Genomic DNA, 21,352 nt, shown 5'->3' on the forward strand with positions numbered 1-21,352 from the left:
CCTCACTACAATCTGAATCAGATCTTTCCGTGAGATGCCAAAAGCATTGCCAATCTTCCTTCATTAAAACATTCCATTTCGTGACGCTAACCACACGCGTGTGTGCATGCGCGCGTGTGCACGTGCGTGCGTGTGTATCGTTGGGGAGCGGCAGTGTAGCGGTTAGCACGCTGCGCTACGAACCTGGCGACCCGAGTTCGATTCCCGCTCACGACTAGCAGTGACCATTATCTGAACCAGGTACTCCACCTGGTGCGGTGCATAAAAGCATCGCCACTCGGGAGGCAAAGGCGGCAGGGCGTGGTTCTGGCCACCCAGCCCCTCGTGTGCCGTTGCGGCTTTCATAGCTGACAGCTAACAGCACTTGCCCCAACGGTCTGTTAAGGCTATACAGGGGAGCTTTGTCTTTGTTGCGTATCGTTGACACAGTGGGGGAGGCACAGATGGTGCATCTGTCAGTGATCTCAGGGAGTTAACCCCACACCACCTGGGTCTGCCTCGTGGCCTGCAGCAACGAGCCTTCAACACTTCACTTGACGGCCTCATAGTGGTTGTGGTGGTGGTGGTGGCGGTGGTGGCGGTGGTGGCGGTGGTGGCGGTGGTGGCGGTGGTGGTGGTGGCCACGCACGTGGCTACCTGTCACCCGGCACTGTCGAGGCAGCGAGGGGTTGGTGGGTCACACACAGATGGTGTCGAGGAGGAGCCGTATACCCTGGCTCGCCAGAAGGCAGGAAGGCAACAATGTGAACTCAACCTGTGTCGTCTGTGTGGGATCGAGCGTTTCCCCCTCGCACGCGTGGTGTTTCTCCGGTTACTCCGGTTTCCTCCCACGTGTAAACACTCATCGATTGGCTGCGATAACACCTTGACATGTAGAGGAGCGCAGAGATTGGGCACCAGTTGGCAGTGGCGGCTTGTCTGTGGTGCATCGCGCCTCCGAGTCGTCCTCTCTCTTCGGGCGTTACAAGTTGCACCTCTTATTAGTAAGTGCACCTAGCCTGGCACAAGCGCTGTGGTGACGTCACCTGCAGTTCGTGGCCCCAAAAACTTGAGATTTTTATTTACTTTTACTTTACAAGGTAAGGCCCACTGAGCTACGTAGCTCTTTTTCAGAAGCGAACTGGCTGTCACAAATTAAATGTATAGCAGCCCAAACACTCTAAACGTGGTGATTCTAAATGTGCAGGGAAACACTGAGGAACCGGAGAAAAGTCCACGCGACCACGGGGAGAGAGAGACACGCAGCCTCCAAATATACAGCAGCAGGCGTCAGGGTCAGGGTTGAACCCACGACCTCCTGTAGACCAGGCGAGGTAGTTAACATCTCCTAGCCACCGTGATGATGATGAGACGCGCAAACTCCAAATATACAGCAGCAGGCGTCAGGGTCGGGGTCGAACCCACGACCTCCTGTAGACCAGGCGAGGTAGTTAACATCTCCTAGCCACCGCGACGCCAGATGGGGCACGATCTCCGTGGTTCCGAGCCGAGTTCTTACCAACCGTCTGACGACGTGTTCCCGTTCTCTTCCATTTGGTGAGCAAACTCTAAGATGGAATTGTAAATGTGAATCTTCCACTGTCACAATAAACGCGTGCACTCACACTCAGGGCCGCTGTGTTTGTGTTTGAGGCCGTGTCACCCCTACCCGGTGTTGAACTTGTGTGAGCCTGGTCATGTGTGCGCCTGTGCTTGCAGGCGCTGCGCGCTCACAGCACTTGCCCCAACAGTCTGTTAAAGGCCGCACGGGGCGCCTTTGTCTCTTGTGTGCGTGTAGGGCGCTTTGAGAATGGGATCTTTGGGATGCCAGCGACAGTGATGATGATGATGGTGATGGTGGTGGTTGTGCATTTAGTTTCGACATTCTGGGCCTCATCAGCAGAGTCTGAACGTAACAATTTCCATGTTACCAGGTAAGGCCCATTGGCAGGCAGGGCGTTCCAGACGGCCGCAGAAGCGCATCTGAAAGCGCGCGATGCAGTGACCACCATGGAAGGGGGTGGAGATGGTGGGGAGGAGGAGGATTGGGAGGAGGTTCAGAAGAAGGTGGAGGAACCCATAATAGAGGTTGTTTTGGGTTAGATCGTGTAACTATATAAATGTGTCGTTAAACCCGCCACCACCCGACACAGCCAACTAGTAAGGGTTGTCACGTAAACAGAACGTGGCCAATTCGTCACTCGTACAGCACCACCGGTTGTGTGTTGGAGAGACAAGCCACAACATTTAGCTTCATCAGGCGACAGGCAGATTTGTGGAGAAGTCCACCCGTCTAGTTCTTTAAATCGAGGCGTAGATGTGGTGACCACGCTTGTGCGCCTTCTTGCGCGATGTGGCGGGGGGGGGGTTAATGAATCAACGCGCATTATGCGAGCCCCTTGATCTTGTGCGTCCTGCCCATTGTGTGCCGGGTGGTGACGGCTCTAACGACACACATGGATATATGTACGCGCTCTAACCCAAACAAGAACCCGTATTGTGGATGATATTGGTCGCGCAAGCCTCCTGGCTGCTGCGCGTTCCACTGATGGTCACAGCAGCCTGGCAAGAGGCGGGGGAGGAGGAGGAGGATCGTGAGTCGGAGAGGATGAGGGGGGAAGGGGGGAAGGGGGGGCTCTGACCGGGATGGTCGCGGCGAGCAGCGCGCTGTGGGCAGCAGAGTCCACGTCACCCTCCAGAGTGTCGTCCCAGACGGAGTGGCAGCTCGGAGCGCGCGCGTCGAAGGAGGAGGAGGAGGGCGGAGGGAGGTGACACACACACACAGGGAGAGGGGGGCAGGGAGAGGAGTTGCGGTCACCCCGCGGTGTCTCCTCGCCTCGGAGGAGAGATCGAGCTGCGGAGAGACGAGGAGGAGGAGGCGGCACGAGGAGGAGAGCCCCCAGGAGGCACGCACAGCGCCTGCCATGGCTGCTGTTCCCATGGCTGCTGCGCTGCAGCTGCTGCTGCTGGTGGCTCTGTCGCTGCTGCTGCTGCTAGCGGCTGTGGAGGCTCAGCCCGACTCAGGTGCGTGGCGACGGCGTGGGGCGGAACGGCCTGGGTGGGTGGGTGGGCACGGTGTGCGAGTGGTGGTGATGGTGGTGATGGTGGTAATAATGATGGTGGTGGTGGTGGTGATGATGGTGGTGATGGCAACGGGCCATGCCCGGGTCCATTGTCAATCACGCTGCGCCGCTCGTTGTAGAAATCACCGCAAATGTCAACACCACCATGATCATCATCACCACCATCATCATTACCACCATCATTACCACCATCATCATCACCATCACCACCACCACCATGATCATAATCACCACCACCACCATGATCATAATCACCACCATAATCACCACCATGTTCACCACCACTACCATGATCATAATCACCACCATGATCATAATCACCACCACGATCACCACCATCATCATAATCACCACCATGATTCACCACCACCATCATCACCACGAATTGAATCGGCGCTGCTGCTGCTGGCAGTGTTGCGCAATGAACGAATCAACTCCCACCACGTCAACAGCAGCGCAGCGGCCTCACGAGGACAACAACAAACTAGACGAGTCCACAAGGATGTTCATTCGTGTGCCGTGAAGAAGGACCATTGCCCGAAACGTCGCCGATTTTGTATTTGTCTTCTTTGAAAGCAGGGTAAAAGGATTTGGTCAGAATCTCCAACGACGGAAATATTCCTCCAATAATATATCAACAATATATCAGCTACTAATAGCTACTTACCAGTCGTAATAATTAACACTCTAATTAAATAATAACCGGTCAGCACAGTTTGTTTTAATTAATCTAATTATTATCAGACCCCCATAGTGTAAGCAAGTAAAATCTACAACTCTTATTATCCACTCTCTCTACTGGCCTCTCTACGTATCTACTGCATGTTGAACTTCTTTCACGCCGTACGTAGCCAACCGCGTTAATCGGAGATGCGAGGGGAGGCAGGACAACAAACTAAACACGAAAAGCAGTTCTGAAAAAATGAGTTTTCAATCGAGATTATTTAAAAGGGGAAAGCTCCAGTGGCTTCCGAACAGCGGACGGAGGAGCGTTCCAGACGGCCGCAGAAGCGCATCCGAGAGCTCGCGATGTAGACACGTCTCAGACTCTGTAGAAACGTCTCAGACTCTCATTGTCCACTCTGTCTCTCTACTCGTGTCTCTGTCTGTGTTGCGAGGATGATGTAGACAAGTCTCAGACCCTCATTGTCCACTCTGTCTCTCTACTCGTGCCACTGCCCGGATAGTCGCAGATGGCGTTGCTCATCCTTTGAAGGCAGCAGCGCTCTTGACGAGTGTGTTGAGTTGTTGTTGTTATTGTTGTTGTTGTTATTGTTGTTGTTTCTGTTTGTGTACCACTGCCAACGCAGCAGCAGCACCAGCAAACACGCCGATTCAGCAGATCAGCAGCGCTACGAACGATTGTCTGCGTCTTGTCATCGTTGCTTAACAAAGTCCCAAAGACCAAAAACACCCACGGTTAGCAACAAACAGCACTATTCAAGTCGTCAGAGATAATGATTCATGCTCTGCTTTTCGTTATTGAGCAAGTTGGTTTCAGTGGTAGAGCGAGCGGAACGTTGCAAATTGAAATCCTGGTGGGGGGTTGAATCATCATCCCTCTGGGGTCGATAAAGTGCGTACCACTTTGTGGGGAAGTCAACGGTGACTGCCCCAAGGACTGACTCGCCCCCCGCCATAGGAATGTGGAATGTCCACCATTGGCTCAGTGCTGTAAACAGGAGACTAGCACCGCATCGATGACCACTTTGAAGCACAAGCCACGTGGACTTCCTTTGTTTAATGAGAACTTGGAAAGAGACGAGGGGAGGGGAATTCCAAAGTGGAGCAGTGGGAGGGAAGAAGCAGAGAGAGGGGGGTCACCTCCAGTGTGGTGAGTGGGTGGGTGGGTGAGTTGGTGAGTGAGTGTGTTGTTGTAACCTGCAGTGTGGTGAGTGGGTGAGTGGGCGAGTGGGTGGGTGAGTGAGTGGGCGAGTGGGTGGGTGAGTGAGTGGGTGGGTGAGTGAGTGGGTGGGTGAGTGGGTGAGTGTGTTGTTGTGACCTGCAGTGTGGTGAGTGGGTGAGTGAGTGGGTGAGTGGGTGGGTGGGTGAGTGAGTGGGTGGGTGAGTGAGTGGGTGAGTGGGTGAGTGAGTGGGTGGGTGAGTGGGCTGTGTTGTTGTTGTAGTCTGCATCGTGGTGGTTGAACGCGGTGTGAACGCGACGAAACAGCAGTCAGTGTGTGTTAGACCGAGTCCTCAACACGGGTGGACGGACTCCACGAGTGGAACATCACGGCAACGGTGACCACGACAGCAGCCGTAGCAGAGTGATCAGGGGGCCGGCCGACCGTGAGCCGGCGAGCGCTCCGCATCGATCGACGGAGCTGGCGTGCGGCTTGAAGGTTGGAGTCGTGAATGCGGTGCAGACGCGGATGACAGAATTGCGCGCTCGTCCGTCTGTCCCGCCGCAGTGTTCGTGGACCCACGACGGGCGGCGCTGGTGCTGCGACGCACGCGCAGGAAGAACAGCGACTTTGAGGAGCTGCGTCCCGGGTCGATCGAGCGCGAGTGTCGCGAGGAGACTTGCTCCTTCGAGGAGGCGAAGGAGGCGGTGGGGCAAGAGCAGGCGGTACGTGGCGCTACCACCCCCCCCCCACCACCACCACCCTGGCCCCCCTTGTGGGGTCAAGTTGGAGGTGGCGGAGGAGGCGCAGGTTTCGTGCCTCGTGCCAGGGCACGTGGCGACGACGCCACGACGCCGTTGCCATCACACCGCCACACACGTCAACACGACCATTGTGATTATTAGAATTATTATTATAATAATAATAATCACCATCTGCATCGTGAGCGCCTGTATCAACAATGATACTCTTACCACCATCACTACCGCCACGACCACAAACATCAACAATATCATCATCATCACAACTTATCACAGTATCGACCAAGGTCAACACCACTTATACCACCACCACAACCACCATCATGATCACCACTACCAGAGAAACCACAAACAGCACCACCATCATCATGATGAAAACTCGCTACCACTGTCATAGAGCAAATAAACACTCCTACCACCAAGCCTGCAATAAACCTTAACCTTCTTTTTCTTGGCTCTGCCGATGAGACACTGTGTTTCAAAACCGGTCCATAATTCGCTTGCCTTGCATTCATCCAATGCTGCTGGAAATTCGTACTCCCAGAAGGCCGTGGCGGCTGCTGAGATGTGTAAAACACTCAAACTAAACCATTGTTGTTGCGTCGTGCGGTAGGACAGGCATGGGGAGGGCGTCGCGTGCTGTGACCTGACTGGAACCTTTCAGGTTGGGACCATTGGGACGCGATCGCTGGGACTGCACGAGACATTTGTTACCGATAAAAACGTCGTTGCCGAAGCGTGGCCCCAGAGTGCACACAACCCGGGCGCATTCCTCCTCTTCCATCCGTGCGCGTGGGTGGGTGGGTGCCCACGCGTGTTTATTTGGTCAATGTTAATATTTGCGATCGCTTTGATGATCAATGCGAACGGGGGGGGGTCTATTTGCACATCCAGGAGCCGTCCATGCCAAGGCCGCCGCCGCCGCTGCAACGAAGGGGCCCTAGATGTTGGGATATTGTTGTGTTGATGATGATCATTGTGATTATTACCACTATGATGGTTCCAATGCATCGGTTAAGCGGCATCCAAGCAGATCCCACCACGGCAAGAGATACATGCCCTGTAGCCTGCGGCGAGCTGGAACGAAGCCGAAATTGTTCCGCTCATATTGAAGCGCTTATTTTCGCGAGACATGAAGACAGAAAAACAACGCTGTGGCTGCTGTTTACTGAAAAATTTGGTGACGCTGTTGCTGTGTTGATAGTGGTGACGCTGTTGCTGTGTTGATAGTGGTGCAGGAAGCACAAATAACATTTGTCAGCTACAATGTGGCCTTGTATCAGAAACAAATGTGAACATGGTGACGTTTCGGGAAATGTGGCTCTTCAGGGCACATTTCATCCCTTCATTCGTGTGCTGTGAAGAAAGGGCCATTGCCTGAAACGTCGCCCGTTTAATATGTATTTTCTTTTAAAGCCACGGCGTCCGGAATTTTCATTCTCAAACAAATACTGATGCTCAAAGCCGCTTCATTTGGCTGATGGGCCGATGAACTAAACGTAACACCTCTAAACATACGTTTATGTATTTCTGTATTTCCATGTGGAATTTGTTTAAGCAGTCGCCGCGTCGCACGTTTGGGCCACCAATCGCTCAGCAAGTGACCTTGTTTTTCAATTGACCTTTTTGACCTTTTCAACCTTTTCCTATTGACCGTTTTTTTTTAAGTTCACCCGCCGACATCGCCGTTCGGCGAAGTTGGCGCCAGCAGGCATCGAATGGTTCCCGTTCCGTCGTGACGACTGCCAGTAGCAGCGGCGGCGGTGGCGCGACGTCGGGTCTCTCTTGGCGGTCGCCGTACGCGACTCGTCGACAAGTTCACTTTCACTCCGCTGTCTCGTTGTGCTTTGTTCTGTTTTACAGAAAATATTCTGGGCTCGATATCGCCTAAGCCAAGGTGAGTGTGCTCACGCTCGACTACAAGCGACGATGCTTTGCAAGCGTGCTGACGTTGATGACAATGATGATGATGTTAGACATGAAGTGATTCATAATTTAAAACTAACTCTTAGGCGAGCATTGCAACCTAGTCTATTATAGCCCAAATACAGACATCAGACGTCGCTAGGTCTATTATATAGAATTATCATCAAATCTGTGCTACAGTTTACTGCAATCAAGTTTAACATAAAGAGCGGTATCAGACCTCGACACAAATCAATACCTGGCACCCGAACAAGGTTGCCAATTTCTGGACTGGCCCGGCCAAACCTGACCGGGTGAAACGGGGGCAGGTGGTCACCCTGTCTGAACTCACGACCACACAACACCAAGTCGTGTTAGCGTGCACCTCAGAGCAGACGGTCCAGCCAGTGGTGTTGGTGCACACACCGCGACGGTGGAGCAGCCGGTCCACCCTGTCCCCCTCTCCTCCCGTCGTGAATCCTCAGGGTGGGGGACAAGTTGGCCAAATGAGACGACAACAACAAGAAATGTCATGCAGTCTGGAGACGATGATGAGTAGATACGGTACTCCATGATAGAGGTTGTTTTGGGTTAGATCGCGTAAATATAAATGTGTCGTTAAACCCGCCACCACCCGACACAGCCAACTAGTAAGGGTTGTCACGTAAACAGAAACATGCCAATTCGTCACTAGTCCAGCACACCGGTTGTGTGTTGAAAAGCCACGCTCACATTTTGAGGACTCTCCTTTGTGTCCTGTCCTCCGGAGACGTGGGGGCGACTCCAGAACAGCTCAGCGCCAGGGGGTTTGTGAAACGGCGACACTTGGTTTCAGAAGCTCTCTTCTGAAGGGCAGTGGCGTATCTGCAATAGCGACTGGGCACCCCCCCCCCCCTCCCCCACGTCACAATAACGACCGGACTCCAGTATAGTGTTGAACTTTATTTCAGTCAAATGAACGATTTGTAAAAATTAGACGTCGGCTGACTTGAGAAACATGTCTGGGACTGGTCTGTGTAGAAGGTGGCAACCCGAGTAAGACTGCTATATCTACAGCATGTGTTTACGCATGTCGCGTCTTTACCTTAATGTTCACTCAAACGCCTGGCGTATCGCTAATCGGAGCCAAAGCGCCGCCCGGAATGCCATCCGTGCTTCACATCGGCAGCAGCTTTCAATCTACCCCGAGAGACACTTACGGCCCACCTCGTTAAGGCTCCAACCTCTTTCTCGTCTGGATTTGCGGTGACACTTAAGCTTGGCCCTGCTCCCCTCATTGTCACGTTCATTTATTTTCTGGTAAACGCCGTGCGTGTTGCAAATGTTCGTTCCGCCAATGCTCTGCTGACCATCGTCCAAAGCGGGTGCCTGTCCTTGCATAGATCGCCCGCTGGGCTGGTTGGGCCAGGCCACCCAGGAGAGAGTGGAGCGCTGGTGGGGTGGGTGGCTTCGTTTTGGTGCCTCCCAGCCTCCAGCACTATCACACTTGGACACCCCATCGTGTAAACTTGCTTCAAAAACAAGTCGCCACGGTGTCAGGGCTTTTTGCACGAGACGCCGTGCAACGTTCGAAAAATGCCACAGAGTAACGCGTAAACATAAATGTGCGCAGCAATGGATTCTTTTCGCTCGTGCAAATACAACAGTTGTAGCAAAGGAGATAAGACGGGATGAGAACAAGCAGGGCGAGCGATGTGTATACTGTGCACGTGAGACACTGCAGTCTGAAGCAGAGGGTAGTGACATGGCTGTAATGTTGGTTACGTGACAGACAAATCTCTACTTTTACTCTCTGCACTGCGATTTAGCCAAATTATGTGCAGAACCCAATGTGATGGGGGCTGTTGTGTGCAGGCGCTGGTGACCGGGCTGCGATCAAATCCCCACACTTGAGACCCGTGGTTTGACCCCCACTTGCAAGACCCATTGTACGTCTGCGGGTCTCTATTGGTCTCGATAAGTCTATGAGTATCTATGTGAGTCTAAACTATAAAAAATTAAACGTTTTATTTTACCAGGGAAGGCCTACTGAGCTATATAGCACTTCTTGAGAAGCGACCTGGCCACATAGCTGAACGAAGTGGCTTATCACGGGGACATTTATAGCGGCCAAATATTGTACTCTGAACGCTCGTTCCAGAAAGTTGAGGAATTAACCGAAGGATCCGGAGAAAAATCCACGCGACCACAGGGAGAGAGAGAGACACTCCAAATATACAGCAGGCGTCAGGGTCGGGATCGAACCCATGCCCGCCTGTATACCAGGCGAGGTAGTTAACATCTCGGCACGATAGCGCCATTGAGACCTACCTTTTGAGACCATCAACTGATCACATTTGAGAACTCTGAGTCACGGTTCTCAAACCCCAGATCTGAGCGGTGCGAGCTCAGCGCTCCGACCTCTCACAGCCGTAGCCAGCAAACACTCTGGCGCCCAGAGCAAGGTTCCAGGCTTGTGCCCCCCCCCCGCCGCCATCACTACCCCCCGCCCCCAAACAGTGTAAGCCAGCAGGCTGTGCCACTGCCTGCTTCATTCCCTACGAATCAGCGAGACATTCGGGCTGGTGGCGCCGTGACCTTTGACCCCGTGACCTTTGACCCCACCCCCCCTCCTCTCGTATCATCGTACAGTCAGTTCTCGTATAACGCTGAGTGTTTTCATAACGTGATGAATGCATTTTAGGAAACACTTTTTTTTATGACGTGGATGCGAATTGGATATCAAATACGATCGAGCGAATGTAACGACGTCGCGCAAGTACAAATAAGCGGTCGTTCGGCTACCTCGGCGTAGCATCGCACAAGGTGGTGGGATGCTGCTGGATACTTTTGGATGCTACCCACGCGCCTCGGTCTTTGTTTGGCCTGCGTTATGCATTTAGCGCGTTTTTTTATTATTTATTACAACTTTCCTTTCTTTCCGTAACGCGGCATTCTTCAGGAGCGCAACTCCCACTACCGCGCCCTAGTGGAGCGCACCGTCTGTACCGTTCTCCTAGCGGAGCGCACTGTCTGTACCGTTCTGCTAACGGAGCGCACCGTCTGTACCGTTCTGCTAATGGAGCGCACCGTCTGTACCGTTCTGCTAACGGAGCGCACCGTCTGTACCGTTCTGCTAACGGAGCGCACCGTCTGTACCGTTCTGCTAACGGGGCGCACCGTCTGTACCGTTCTGCTAATGGAGCGCACCGTCTGTACCGTTCTGCTAACGGAGCGCACTGTCTGTACCGTTCTGCTAACGGAGCGCTGTGTGGGGCAGGCGGCTTTCAGGGGCGCGCCCCGGCCCCGCGGGTCACCCCGTGCCGCCCCAACCCCTGCAAGAACGGCGGCCGCTGCTTGGAGCTGCGCTCGGCCGCCCGGTGCGTCTGCGCCGAGGGCTGGGAGGGAGACACCTGCCACGTCGGTGAGGAGTCGCCGCGACGACGCTCACGGCGGAGGCCGGTGCGAGGGTGCCGGCGAACTCGGGGAGAGCCCCTCTCACCACCACCACGACCACCACTACCACCACAACCACCAACCACCACGACCACTACCACAACCACCACAACGACCAACCACCACGACCACCACCACAAACACCACGACCACCAATCAATCAATTCGCCACTAAGGGACGGTGATATCACCACCACGCCTGTGCCAGGCCAGGTGCACTCTGAGGCCACGTGACCACTACAACCACAACCACCACAGCCACCACCACCACAACCACCATCACAACCACCGAAACCACCGACATCAGTGGGGCTGGCAGGGCTCGACGTGCCAACCTGTGGGGGCTGTGGGGGCTGTGGGTGTCTTCCGTGGGTGGCGGGGGGGGGCTTATACATGGGGGGAGGTGGCGGGGAAGAGGCGACCCACATTCCCAGGGGAGTGTGGGTGGGTGTGCGGGGGCTGGAGGCGGAAAGGTCAGGGCCGGATTAAGCTAGTGCGGGGCCTGTAGCAAATGTTACTAAAAAAAGCACACATTTTTTACTTGCCTAGTAAAGTAATTGTATTTTTTCATTCGCTATACAGCCAGATAATACGACAAATCGCTAACCTTAAACACCCAGTCGTTCATACATGTTTCAGGCGGTATAGTACTATAGTAATAGAGCAAGTGCAGAATCACTGAACCGGAATTGATAGCTTGACAGCATTTAGCGCGGGGCCCTTGAAAGTGCGAGGCCCGTAGCTAGATTTGTAGCTACTTGTGCTGCTATGAGGATCACCCGGCACTGGGAAGGGTTCAATATCTTTAAAGTTCATTTTTCTCAACCGTCTGCAGTCATTTTATTTTTTGTTCCGGCATTCCAGCCGGGACATCCTGGAATACTGTGCCGAGAGTTATGTTGGCAAAACATCAGCACCGGGGAGACAAAGGCGGCCGGGCGTGCTAATGGCCACCCACCCCCTCGTGTGTCTTGCCGGCCTTCATAGCTGCTGCTCGCTAACAGCACTTGCCCCAGCAGTCTTGCAGAGGCGATGCGGGGGCCCTCCTAGTCTGGTTTGAGGCAGGACATGTTGAGCTGTTAGGGTCTCGTGATCCGCATGGTGGCTAGGAGATGTTGACTACTTCGCCAGGTCTACAGGAGGTCGTGGGTTCGATGCCATCCCCTGATACCTGCTGCTGTATATTTGGAGTTTGCGTCTCTCTCTCATCATCATCACGGTGGCTAGGAGATGTTGACTACCTCGCCAGGTCTACAGGAGGTCGTGGGTTCGATGCCATCCCCTGATACCTGCTGCTGTATATTTGGAGTTTGCGTCTCTCTCTCATCATCATCACGGTGGCTAGGAGATGTTGACTACCTCGCCAGGTCTACAGGAGGTCGTGGGTTCGATGCCATCCCCTGATACCTGCTGCTGTATATTTGGAGTTTGCGGTGTCTCTCTCTCATCATCATCATGGTGGCTAGGAGATGTTGACTACCTCGCCAGGTCTACAGGAGGTCGTGGGTTCGATGCCATCCCCTGATACCTGCTGCTGTATATTTTGAATTTGCGGTGTCTCTCTCTCCCCGTGGTCGTGTGGATTTTTCTCCGGGTCCTCCGGTTTTCCCCTCCACGTTTAGAATCGACGTCACCACGCGTTGAAGAGCACTTGGCTGCTGCCATAAATGTCCACGTGATGATGATAAGCCACCTCGTCGAGCTCTCATTTGTGGCTTCTGGAAAAGATCTACACGGCCCAGTGGGCCTTCACTGTTAAAACGGTTTATAGTTTAGTAGTTTATACTTTATAGTATGCCACGGCTTCACGACCAACCTCCCCTTCCTCCCCACCACCCCTCCGTGTGAACAGAAATCCGCTCGTGCGACAGGAACAACGGTGGCTGTGAGCACTACTGCGAGGCGAGTCGCATCTACCGCCTGGTGTGCCACTGCGCTCGAGGGTACCAGCTCAGCGACAACGGCTTCAGCTGCGACCAGATCGGTGGGTGGTGGTGGGCCACGCCACCCAGTGCCGGATTATATTATCCTAGCAGCAAAAGTAGCTACACATGTAGTAGCTACTACATGTGTAGCTACTTTTGCTGCTAGTAGCTACTACATGTGTGTACTTTCATGGGCCCCACGCTAAAAGCTTTCAAGCTATCAATTCCGGTTCAGTGATTCTGCACTTGCACTATTACAATAGTACTATACCGCCTTCAACTTTTATAAACGACTGGATGTTTAAAATGTGTCGTATTATCCGGCTGTATAGCAAATGAAAAAATACAATGACTTTACTATGCAAGTTAAAAATGTATTTTTTAATATTTACGTGTTTATTTTTAATTTAGGGCCCCTTTATAACATCATGCTACAGGCCCCGCACTAGCTTAATCCGGCACTGCGCCCACCCCCCGGCTCGCACCCTGCTGCCCGGCTTGGCTCGGCCGACTGCCAGCCGGACGGACGGAGGGACGGAGGGACCTTCAATAAAAAGATTCATTGTTGCGCCCGAAATTAATAAAACTAAAATCTAAATTCCCGAGGCGAGGGCGCAGGACAATGATGGTCCTTGAGGAGCGCCGAGCGACATGGAGCCGCGTATCGCGAGCGGCATCGCTTTGAATGCCGCACGGAGCCACCGCTCAGCTCAGCTCAGCTCCTCAATCGCTTGCAGACGAGGGAAGGGATTCCGAGATAAAACAAATGAAAGCCCCATTATGAACGTGCCTCCGATGTACGATTACGCAGCGCGAGCGTCGTCCACCTCGGAAACACTGAGTTAAGACCTCGGTGGGCTTCGCCTGCTAAGACAAAACAATGCTTCAGTTTTATTTGTTTGATATTTTTCCAAGTGATTAGTTTAACTCTCCTATACTTGGCACTCCCGTTGAGTTTTTGTATTTGTTGTTGTAACGTTCTGACATAGCCACTATTGGACATTTGTCAAAAGAGCTTTATAGCTCATAGGATTCCTCCAGTAAAAATCAATGTCCTGATTCTGCTTAGTTTATTTACGTTTGGTATTCGTGCCGTCATTGTCGCGCAGCGCTGGATCACGAAGGAAGTCGCTGCTGCTGTCTTCCACAGATGGGTAGAGGCTGTCAGTAGAGAGCGCTGCTGCTGTGTAATCTCAGTTGAGACATTTGCGGTGTCATTTTTTTATTTTGACAAATTTAATCCGTGACGCCAGCGCACAATGGCCGAGTCGTTTCGAAACGGCGTCCAAAGTGGAGCAGTGCGAGATACAGAGCAAGGGGTGTTTTGAGCTGCAGTGTGTGGGTGGGTAGGTGAGTGTGTGGGTGGGTGAGTGAGTGAGTGGGTGGATGGGTAGGTGAGTGTGTGGGTGGGTGAGTGAGTGAGTGGGTGGATGGGTAGGTGAGTGTGTGGGTGAGTGAGTGAGTGCGTGGGTGGATGGGTAGGTGAGTGTGTGGGTGAGTGAGTGAGTGCGTGGGTGGATGGGTAGGTGAGTGTGTGGGTGAGTGAGTGAGTGCGTGGGTGGATGGGTAGGTGAGTGTGTGGGTGAATGAGTGCGTGGGTGGATGGGTAGGTGAGTGTGTGGGTGAGTGAGTGCGTGGTGTGGTGGAGGAACGGCAGTGTAGCGGGTAGCGCGCTGCGGTACGAAGCTGGCGACCCGGGTTCCATTCCCGCTCACGACAAACATCTCCTGAAGCAGTCCTGGGCCTCCCCTAGGTCGACTCAAATGAGTGGCTGGTGAGTTGTGTAAACATCGTCATCCGTGTGCCATGGCAGCCTTCATAGGTGCTCGCTAATGGCACTTGCTCCTACAGTCTGTTAAGGCTATACGGGGGATCTTTATCTTTGTGTGGTGAGTGGGTATGTGGAGAGATCAATGATGTGAAGTTCACGGGAACAGTAACCATGACAGCAGCTATAGAAGAGTGATGAGGAGGCGACCGACTGAATCTGTGAGTGCCGGATCATCAATGGAACTGTCATCTCGGGCGGACGCGGGCGCCGTGGTCCGTCGCAGTGGCTGTGGACTCGCGTCGCACGCCACCGGTGCCGAGACGCACGCACGGGAAGTTGAACGACGGCGACGATGATGAAGCCGCCGCCGCTTCTGTTCATCAGAAACTCGGGGGGCGTGAACGGGTCGCACCCAACCCTCCCCCTTAACCTCCGCACCGCCTCTGTCGCTGAATGCCCCCAGACTTGGGCGCTTGCGGGAGGACGGTCATGGACCAGACGGGGCGATCGCTGGGAGGGGACGGCGATGTCTGGGAACCCGACCGCTTGGTCACCGCCAATGCCACCGCCAATGCCACCGCCAATGCCACCAACTCCTCCGCCTTGCCGGCGCCTCCCGAGCGGATCGCGTCGTCGCTGCCGCCGCCACAACCCCCCACAGAGCAGGGAAGCGAAGCCCTGGCCGGTGGGGGGCCCCGGCCGATGGAAGGGGGGCCCCCCCCGACGGTGGAACCGGAAGCGCAAGCCGCGTCCACCGTGACGCCGGACGGCATGAGGATCGTGGGAGGGTACATTTGCCCGCGTGGGCACTGCCCTTGGCAGGTGAGTGCGTCGCCGCGGTTCAAAGTCTCCACGTGAGTGGCGGCCCCTTAGGGGCGATGGGTGGCACCGGACCGCATCACAGGGAGAGAATAGAAACAAATCGGTGGAGGAATTTAAAGCAGATTTATTCTTCATTTTTCTTCCATCGTCTATCTCATGATTGTTATTTGTTCATCATTGTAAATTGCCACCGCTTTAGTTCTATGCAGGCACTGTGAACCCTCCCTTCGCACGTATTCCGTGCTCGCTACCGTCACACCAGCTGCTCTAAACAGCTGCTTTGAACCCTCCCTTCCCATGCGAGTTGCCTGCTGCACCATCAGCCGGGTCACCGTTAAACAAAGAGCTTCTTCAATCAATGGGCCCTACCCAATATACACCAACTCACCGATACACTTTTTATTTTGAGCAGGTAAGGTCCATTGAGCAATGTAGCTCTTTTACAGGAGCGACCTGGCCACAAATGGTAGCGTGGAAATGTAGAGCAGCCAAACACTCTAAACGCGTGGTGATGTAAATTCTAAATGTGGAGGGAAAAACCGGAGGACCCAGAGAAAAATCCATGCGACCAGGGGGAGAGAGACACCGCAAATGTAGAGCAGGCGTCAGGGTCGGGATCGAATCCACGACCCCCTGTAAACCAGGCGAGAGGTCCCATGATGTAGCTGATCACTCCGAGCTCTCAATGTCCTGATAGTGGCATTGTCTCTGTGCTGTTCGCCTTTTGACGTCCTCTGCTCTAACGCTGTTTGAGACGAGGCTCTCAGGAAAGCTGTCTCTGGTGTGGACCAATCAGTTTCAAAGACAATGCATCATCATAGACTACCAGGGCATTTTATTTGTTTGCATGTTCACCACAAGTATGTGTGCTTAGTGCAGACACGATTCCTCGCAAACGGTTTCAGTTTTGTCTTTTAACATCTCAACACAAGTGTGTTGTTGCCAGAAGGGGTAGTGAAACCTCTTGTCGTAGCCGGCGAGGTCGTCGACGTCTCCTGGCCACCGCCCGGCACGAGCCGCTCGGCGCGTCCCTCCCCCCGTCCCTCCCAGGTGCTGCTCACGGACCGGCGCGGCAACGGCTTCTGCGGCGGGACGCTGGTGTCGGCGCGCTGGGTGGTGACGGCGGCGCACTGCGCTCGCTACACCAAGCAAGTCCTCGTCCGCATCGGTGAGCGGAGAGAGAATCCCCCCCCCCCCACCTCCTCCCCCTCCGTGGTAGGGGGGGGGGGGCGACCCCGGAGGTGTCCGGTGTCCAATCGGCTCGCCAGACGTTAACTCCTGGCCGGGCATCGAACTCGGATGGCCAGAACCACCGCTCAGTGCCACCGCTCAGTGCCACCGCTCCCAAAGACGGTGGGGCCGGCGTCGCTCGCGTAACGACCCCCCCTCCCCCCCGTGGCACCAAATAGCAGTTGCTCGATTCATCTTTAGGGACTTCAGACTCACGCTGTGCGTTTCAGTCACGCACGAAAGAAAAAAATTGTCAAATGTAATTTTTCTCAATAACATTTTTTTATTTACAGTGAAAAACTAAAAATGTTTCGCAGGTTCACCGACTGACGTCTCGAGCCGATGGCGTCCTCGCGTCACGACGCAGCCGTCCTAGATCCGAGCCCGTTGACCTTTTATTTTCCCTCTTGCTTTATTCCAGGCGAGCACGACGTGCGGCTGACCGAGGGCTCCGAGCAGAACCTGCCGGCCAACCTTATCGTGCCGCACCCCAACTTCGACAGCGACACCTTTGACAGCGACCTCGCCCTCCTGCGGCTCAACTCGTCGGCGCGCCTCGACCGCTACGCCGTGCCCGCGTGCCTGCCCGACCGCCGGCTCGCGGAGCTGCTCACCCAGCCCGGCACGCTGGGCGTCGTTTCGGGATGGGGCCGTGAGCAGGAGCACGGCCGCAACTCGCGCTACCTGCAGTGGGTCGGACTGCCGGTGGTGCCCACGGCCACGTGTGCCCAATCCACGGAGCAGGTGATGGTCGGGGTCGTGCAGGAGGGGGGGGGGGGGGGGCTGTTGGGGGGTGTTTGGGTTGAGGCTCTGCGGCTACGGTTTCTGCATATGCGTGGTAGCTGCTGTCACTTAACCCCAAACACTAACCCTAACCTGGTAAGACAGATTTTATTTATTTCATGAGGTAGGGCCCAATAAGGCTCTGTTTCATGGGTGTCCTACGAAGGTGCAGATTTTATACGCTACGGATCATAGTTACGAGCACTGTTAATCCTACAAATGTAAAACGAACCATAACCCCTAACCTCTCACTGCTGACCTTTAACCCTGAACCACAAACCCGCTGCCTACGAGATCCGAGCAGGGGCGCCGCAGTGACGAGATGCTCACTACCTCGCCGGGTATGCAGGGGTCGTGGGTTCGATACCAACCCCAACACCTGCTGTAAATGTGCATGCTGTCCCCGTAGTGGCGTGGATTGTTCTCCAGGTATTTCCCTCCACACATTTAGAGTCAACACGCGTTCAGAGTATTTGGCTACTTTAAATTTCCACGTGATAATCCACTTCTTTTGGCTATCATTTGTGGCCAGGTCGCTTCTGAAAGAGCTACATAGCTCAGTGGGCCTTACCTGGTAAAGTAACAATATTTTTTTGTTTCTACAAAACCCAACATTGTGACGATGCCGAACGACGCAGACGCTGACTCTGGTCAACCCGCTCGCTCCTGCCGTCCACAGAAAGTGACGCAGAACATGTTCTGCGCGGGCTACGCCGCGGGGAGGCAGGACGCGTGCAAGGGCGACAGCGGGGGGCCCTACATGAGCCGGCGGCTCGACACGTGGTTCCTCACCGGCGTCACGAGCTGGGGCGAGGGCTGCGCCCAACGCGGGAAGTACGGCGCCTTCACCCGCCTCACCAACTTCATCGACTGGATTGAAGCCACCATGCGCGAGAACGCATCGTAACGGGCCCACGGAGAGTCCCGGCGTGTGCATTTGCCAAGCTCTAGCGCGTAGGTTGTTTTTCATAATCATGTTTTTTGGGTGAGATCGCGTAAGTATAACTGTGCCTTCGTGACTGAGGGAATTCATCTTCTTGGTTCTTTTGGTAAAGTCACGTAGAAGGGAAATATTAAAATAATAAAATAATTCTCACGACGTTTCGGCCACAACGCAAGCAGCCGTCCTCAGGTGAAGAACAGGTCTGTCGGAAAGACCGCGTCTGAATGAACACCACCAAGCTTGGCAGCGTATTATTTAAGCTGGTGGTGTTTCATTCAGACGCTGTCTTCCCGACAGACCTGTTCTTCACCTGAGGACGGCTGCTTGCGTTGTGGCAGAAACGTCGTGAGAATTGTATTTTATGTTTTATTTTTATTATTTTATTATTTCCCTTCTACGTGACTTTACCGAAAGAACCAAGAAGATATAACTGTGCCGTAACCGTCCCCCACAAGTCAGATTTGTCACGTCAACAACGCGCCAGTTAGTTACTACTTCAGCCCAGCGGCGTGTTGGAGAGTAAATCCCAACATTTACAATCTGAGTAGTGCGACGTTTCGCCGGTAATTACATCAACCAGCATCATCGGGCCATTTGCCAGAATAATGAAGCAATCCACCTGCTTCCAGTCTTAAATAGAGCAGCAGCAGCAGGGCGACGTCTTCACTGAGCCCACCAGGTGCAGAGATCAGAGGCGGAGGTGGCGGGGGGGGTAATGTAATTCTATAATAGATTAATAATCAGTTAATTAGTATGTTTCCTCTATAAGGAATTGTAGTTGTAAGATGTATTACTGAATAATATCCTTCCAGTCCGTACTAAGCCTATAGCTGTCAGAGCGGTGAACACTATTTGTATTTTACAGTCAATGTTATCCGAATATATCGAAGTCAGCTCGCACCTGCCCGTGTGTCACCCGACTTCTGTGTGCGCGTGTGTGGCCGTGCCTCCCCCCATCCGAATCCCTCCCCCTATATAAAAACAGACGCTGCTACGTACAGTGTCGAGACCCTCATTGACGAGTCGTGTTCAGTTTGCTTGTGCACCACTGCCAACGCAGCAGCAGCAACATCACCAACTCGTGTCGCACTGTGCCGTCGTCTTCGTTCTCATCGGGTGTCAATGTGTTGTACGTTAAGCCAGCAAATTCACGGTTTAAATGCCGAGTCACTCATTGCCTCTGTAGACGGTAATGCGGTTTCCAAATCTCCAAAGAGATCTCCCCAAGAGACTTGGACCTAACGTGGCATCGTTGTCTGGGCTGCCGACTGTGCCTGGCAAGGGCAAAGAGCCCTCCCGGGTGGTTGCGTAATGAAAAGCGATCAAGGTTTCATCAGCCGCTCATCTTCTCTGCAAATACAGATGATAAGATCTGTGGCTCAACAGCCATTCATTTTACAGTAAACAAAAAATATACGAATACTCCTCTAATTCAGAACAGGTTTTTTGCATTAGATTGCGTAATTATAAATGCGTCGTTGAACTCGTCACCACCCGACAAAGCCAACTAGTAAGGTTTGTCACCCCAACAGAACATGCCAGTTCGTTACTGGTACAGCACACCGGTGTGTATTGTGCAGCTTCACGGTTGGAGCCCAGCGGCCGCCCAGGTGAATGCCACGGGCGAATTAACCATGAATTCGGTGCCTTTTGCTTCACAGTGGGCAATAAAGATCCGTGATGTTTATTTGAAAAACAGTAGGAGATGTGTGTCGGTGTCATGGTCCAGATTTGCCAAATTTTCCTAATTACCTGCATACAGATTATCCTCCCTCGATTCACGAACGTTCGGTTCCCGAAATTTCGCGTAAACGCAACCGACAAATTATGGGCACGAAACGTCACTCCGGCACGCGCCGTGAGATCATCGAACAAGAAGTCACCCGGGACGCCGGGGCTCCATCCGTCCACGACGGCGTGACGATGTCCCAGCAGCACAACAATAACGCGCATCCACGTCACCTTCAGTCACTCCGACGTGCACATCTTTTGGCGAGGTTCCTGGAAAGGTTAAATATTTTTGTTTAAAAAGTATTATTATTCAATTATTTGTTATACGTATGTCCTTTACTATTATTTTTGTATGGTCAAAGTGATGTAGGTGGTGTATATTTTCAGGTTAGTAGTGTGAATGGCTGTCTGAAACACAAACCTCATCTCTAGTATTAAAATAATGGGGAAAGCCGTTCTGATTGACCCATTCGTTTCAGGCGTGTTTTTTTAAGGACGCATCCCTTTCGTGAATCGATAGGAAAAACACACAACAACCATCGCCCATCTACTCTCAAAAGTAGCACGACCCTCCTGGAAAAAATGTCTAGAGATTCCCGTTGGAGAGTAGAGCCACTCCGCTAACTTTGCCATAAACATCGAGCAGTTTATAATACAAAAAAGTACCATAAGGGTATCGTACAAAAGCTCTGCACGGTTAACACTGACAATACAACACTACAATTCAAGACAATGCGGCAGGCAGCAAGTTGTGTCACTTCAATTGAACAAATTGTATTTTCATCATTTTTATCTTAGATTTTAGAGGGTACATTTCTTTAAAAAAAGCAACACAACCGGTCTGTTTAAAGCGTACAAACGTGGCGAAGAGAGCAGGAGGAATGAGTTGTACACCACCGAGTCACCCGTTTGCGTCAGCGCCACATTCCTCGCAGAATTCCAGTTAGACGATAACTCAAGTATCCTCCCCATCGAGAAACCAAGCTGAAGGCCAACTTGAGCTGTTTAGAAAAGTGACCCCCCCCCCCCCCATTGCTGATAAAATCTGCCAAAAATAGTCGAGTTATCATGTTCCACTTGTGAAAAGTCAGACTTCCCCATGAACACTCGTGAGTAGAAAGCAGAGGCCGGGTCGATTAT

At 53.2% G+C, this 21,352-nt stretch overlaps 1 protein-coding gene across 1 annotated transcript; it reads left to right on the forward strand.

Annotated features, from left to right (window-relative positions):
- Positions 1 to 2,749: 2,749 nt before the first annotated feature.
- LOC144948953 (coagulation factor X-like) lies at positions 2,750 to 19,385 on the forward strand. Its single transcript, XM_078878711.1, has 9 exons — positions 2,750 to 3,003; positions 5,474 to 5,631; positions 7,531 to 7,564; positions 10,832 to 10,975; positions 12,860 to 12,991; positions 15,167 to 15,525; positions 16,576 to 16,693; positions 17,177 to 17,499; positions 18,218 to 19,385. Exons 1-9 carry the CDS (start codon positions 2,904 to 2,906, stop codon positions 18,443 to 18,445), a joined length of 1,596 nt encoding a protein of 531 aa, XP_078734837.1. The 5' UTR covers positions 2,750 to 2,903; the 3' UTR covers positions 18,446 to 19,385.
- Positions 19,386 to 21,352: the final 1,967 nt, after the last annotated feature.

The sequence above is a fragment of the Lampetra fluviatilis genome, chromosome 51, assembly GCF_964198595.1.
Source record: "Lampetra fluviatilis chromosome 51, kcLamFluv1.1, whole genome shotgun sequence".
NCBI lineage: Eukaryota > Metazoa > Chordata > Hyperoartia > Petromyzontiformes > Petromyzontidae > Lampetra > Lampetra fluviatilis.

Coding starts and splice junctions, on each gene's coding strand:
- LOC144948953 (XM_078878711.1), top strand. CDS start 2,904: ATGGCTGCTGTTCCCATGGCTGCTGCGCTGCAGCTGCTGCTGCTGGTG. Junction 7,565..10,831: donor TCGATATCGCCTAAGCCAAG/GTGAGTGTGCTC, acceptor TGTGTGGGGCAG/GCGGCTTTCAGGGGCGCGCC. Junction 15,526..16,575: donor GTGGGCACTGCCCTTGGCAG/GTGAGTGCGTCG, acceptor CGTCCCTCCCAG/GTGCTGCTCACGGACCGGCG.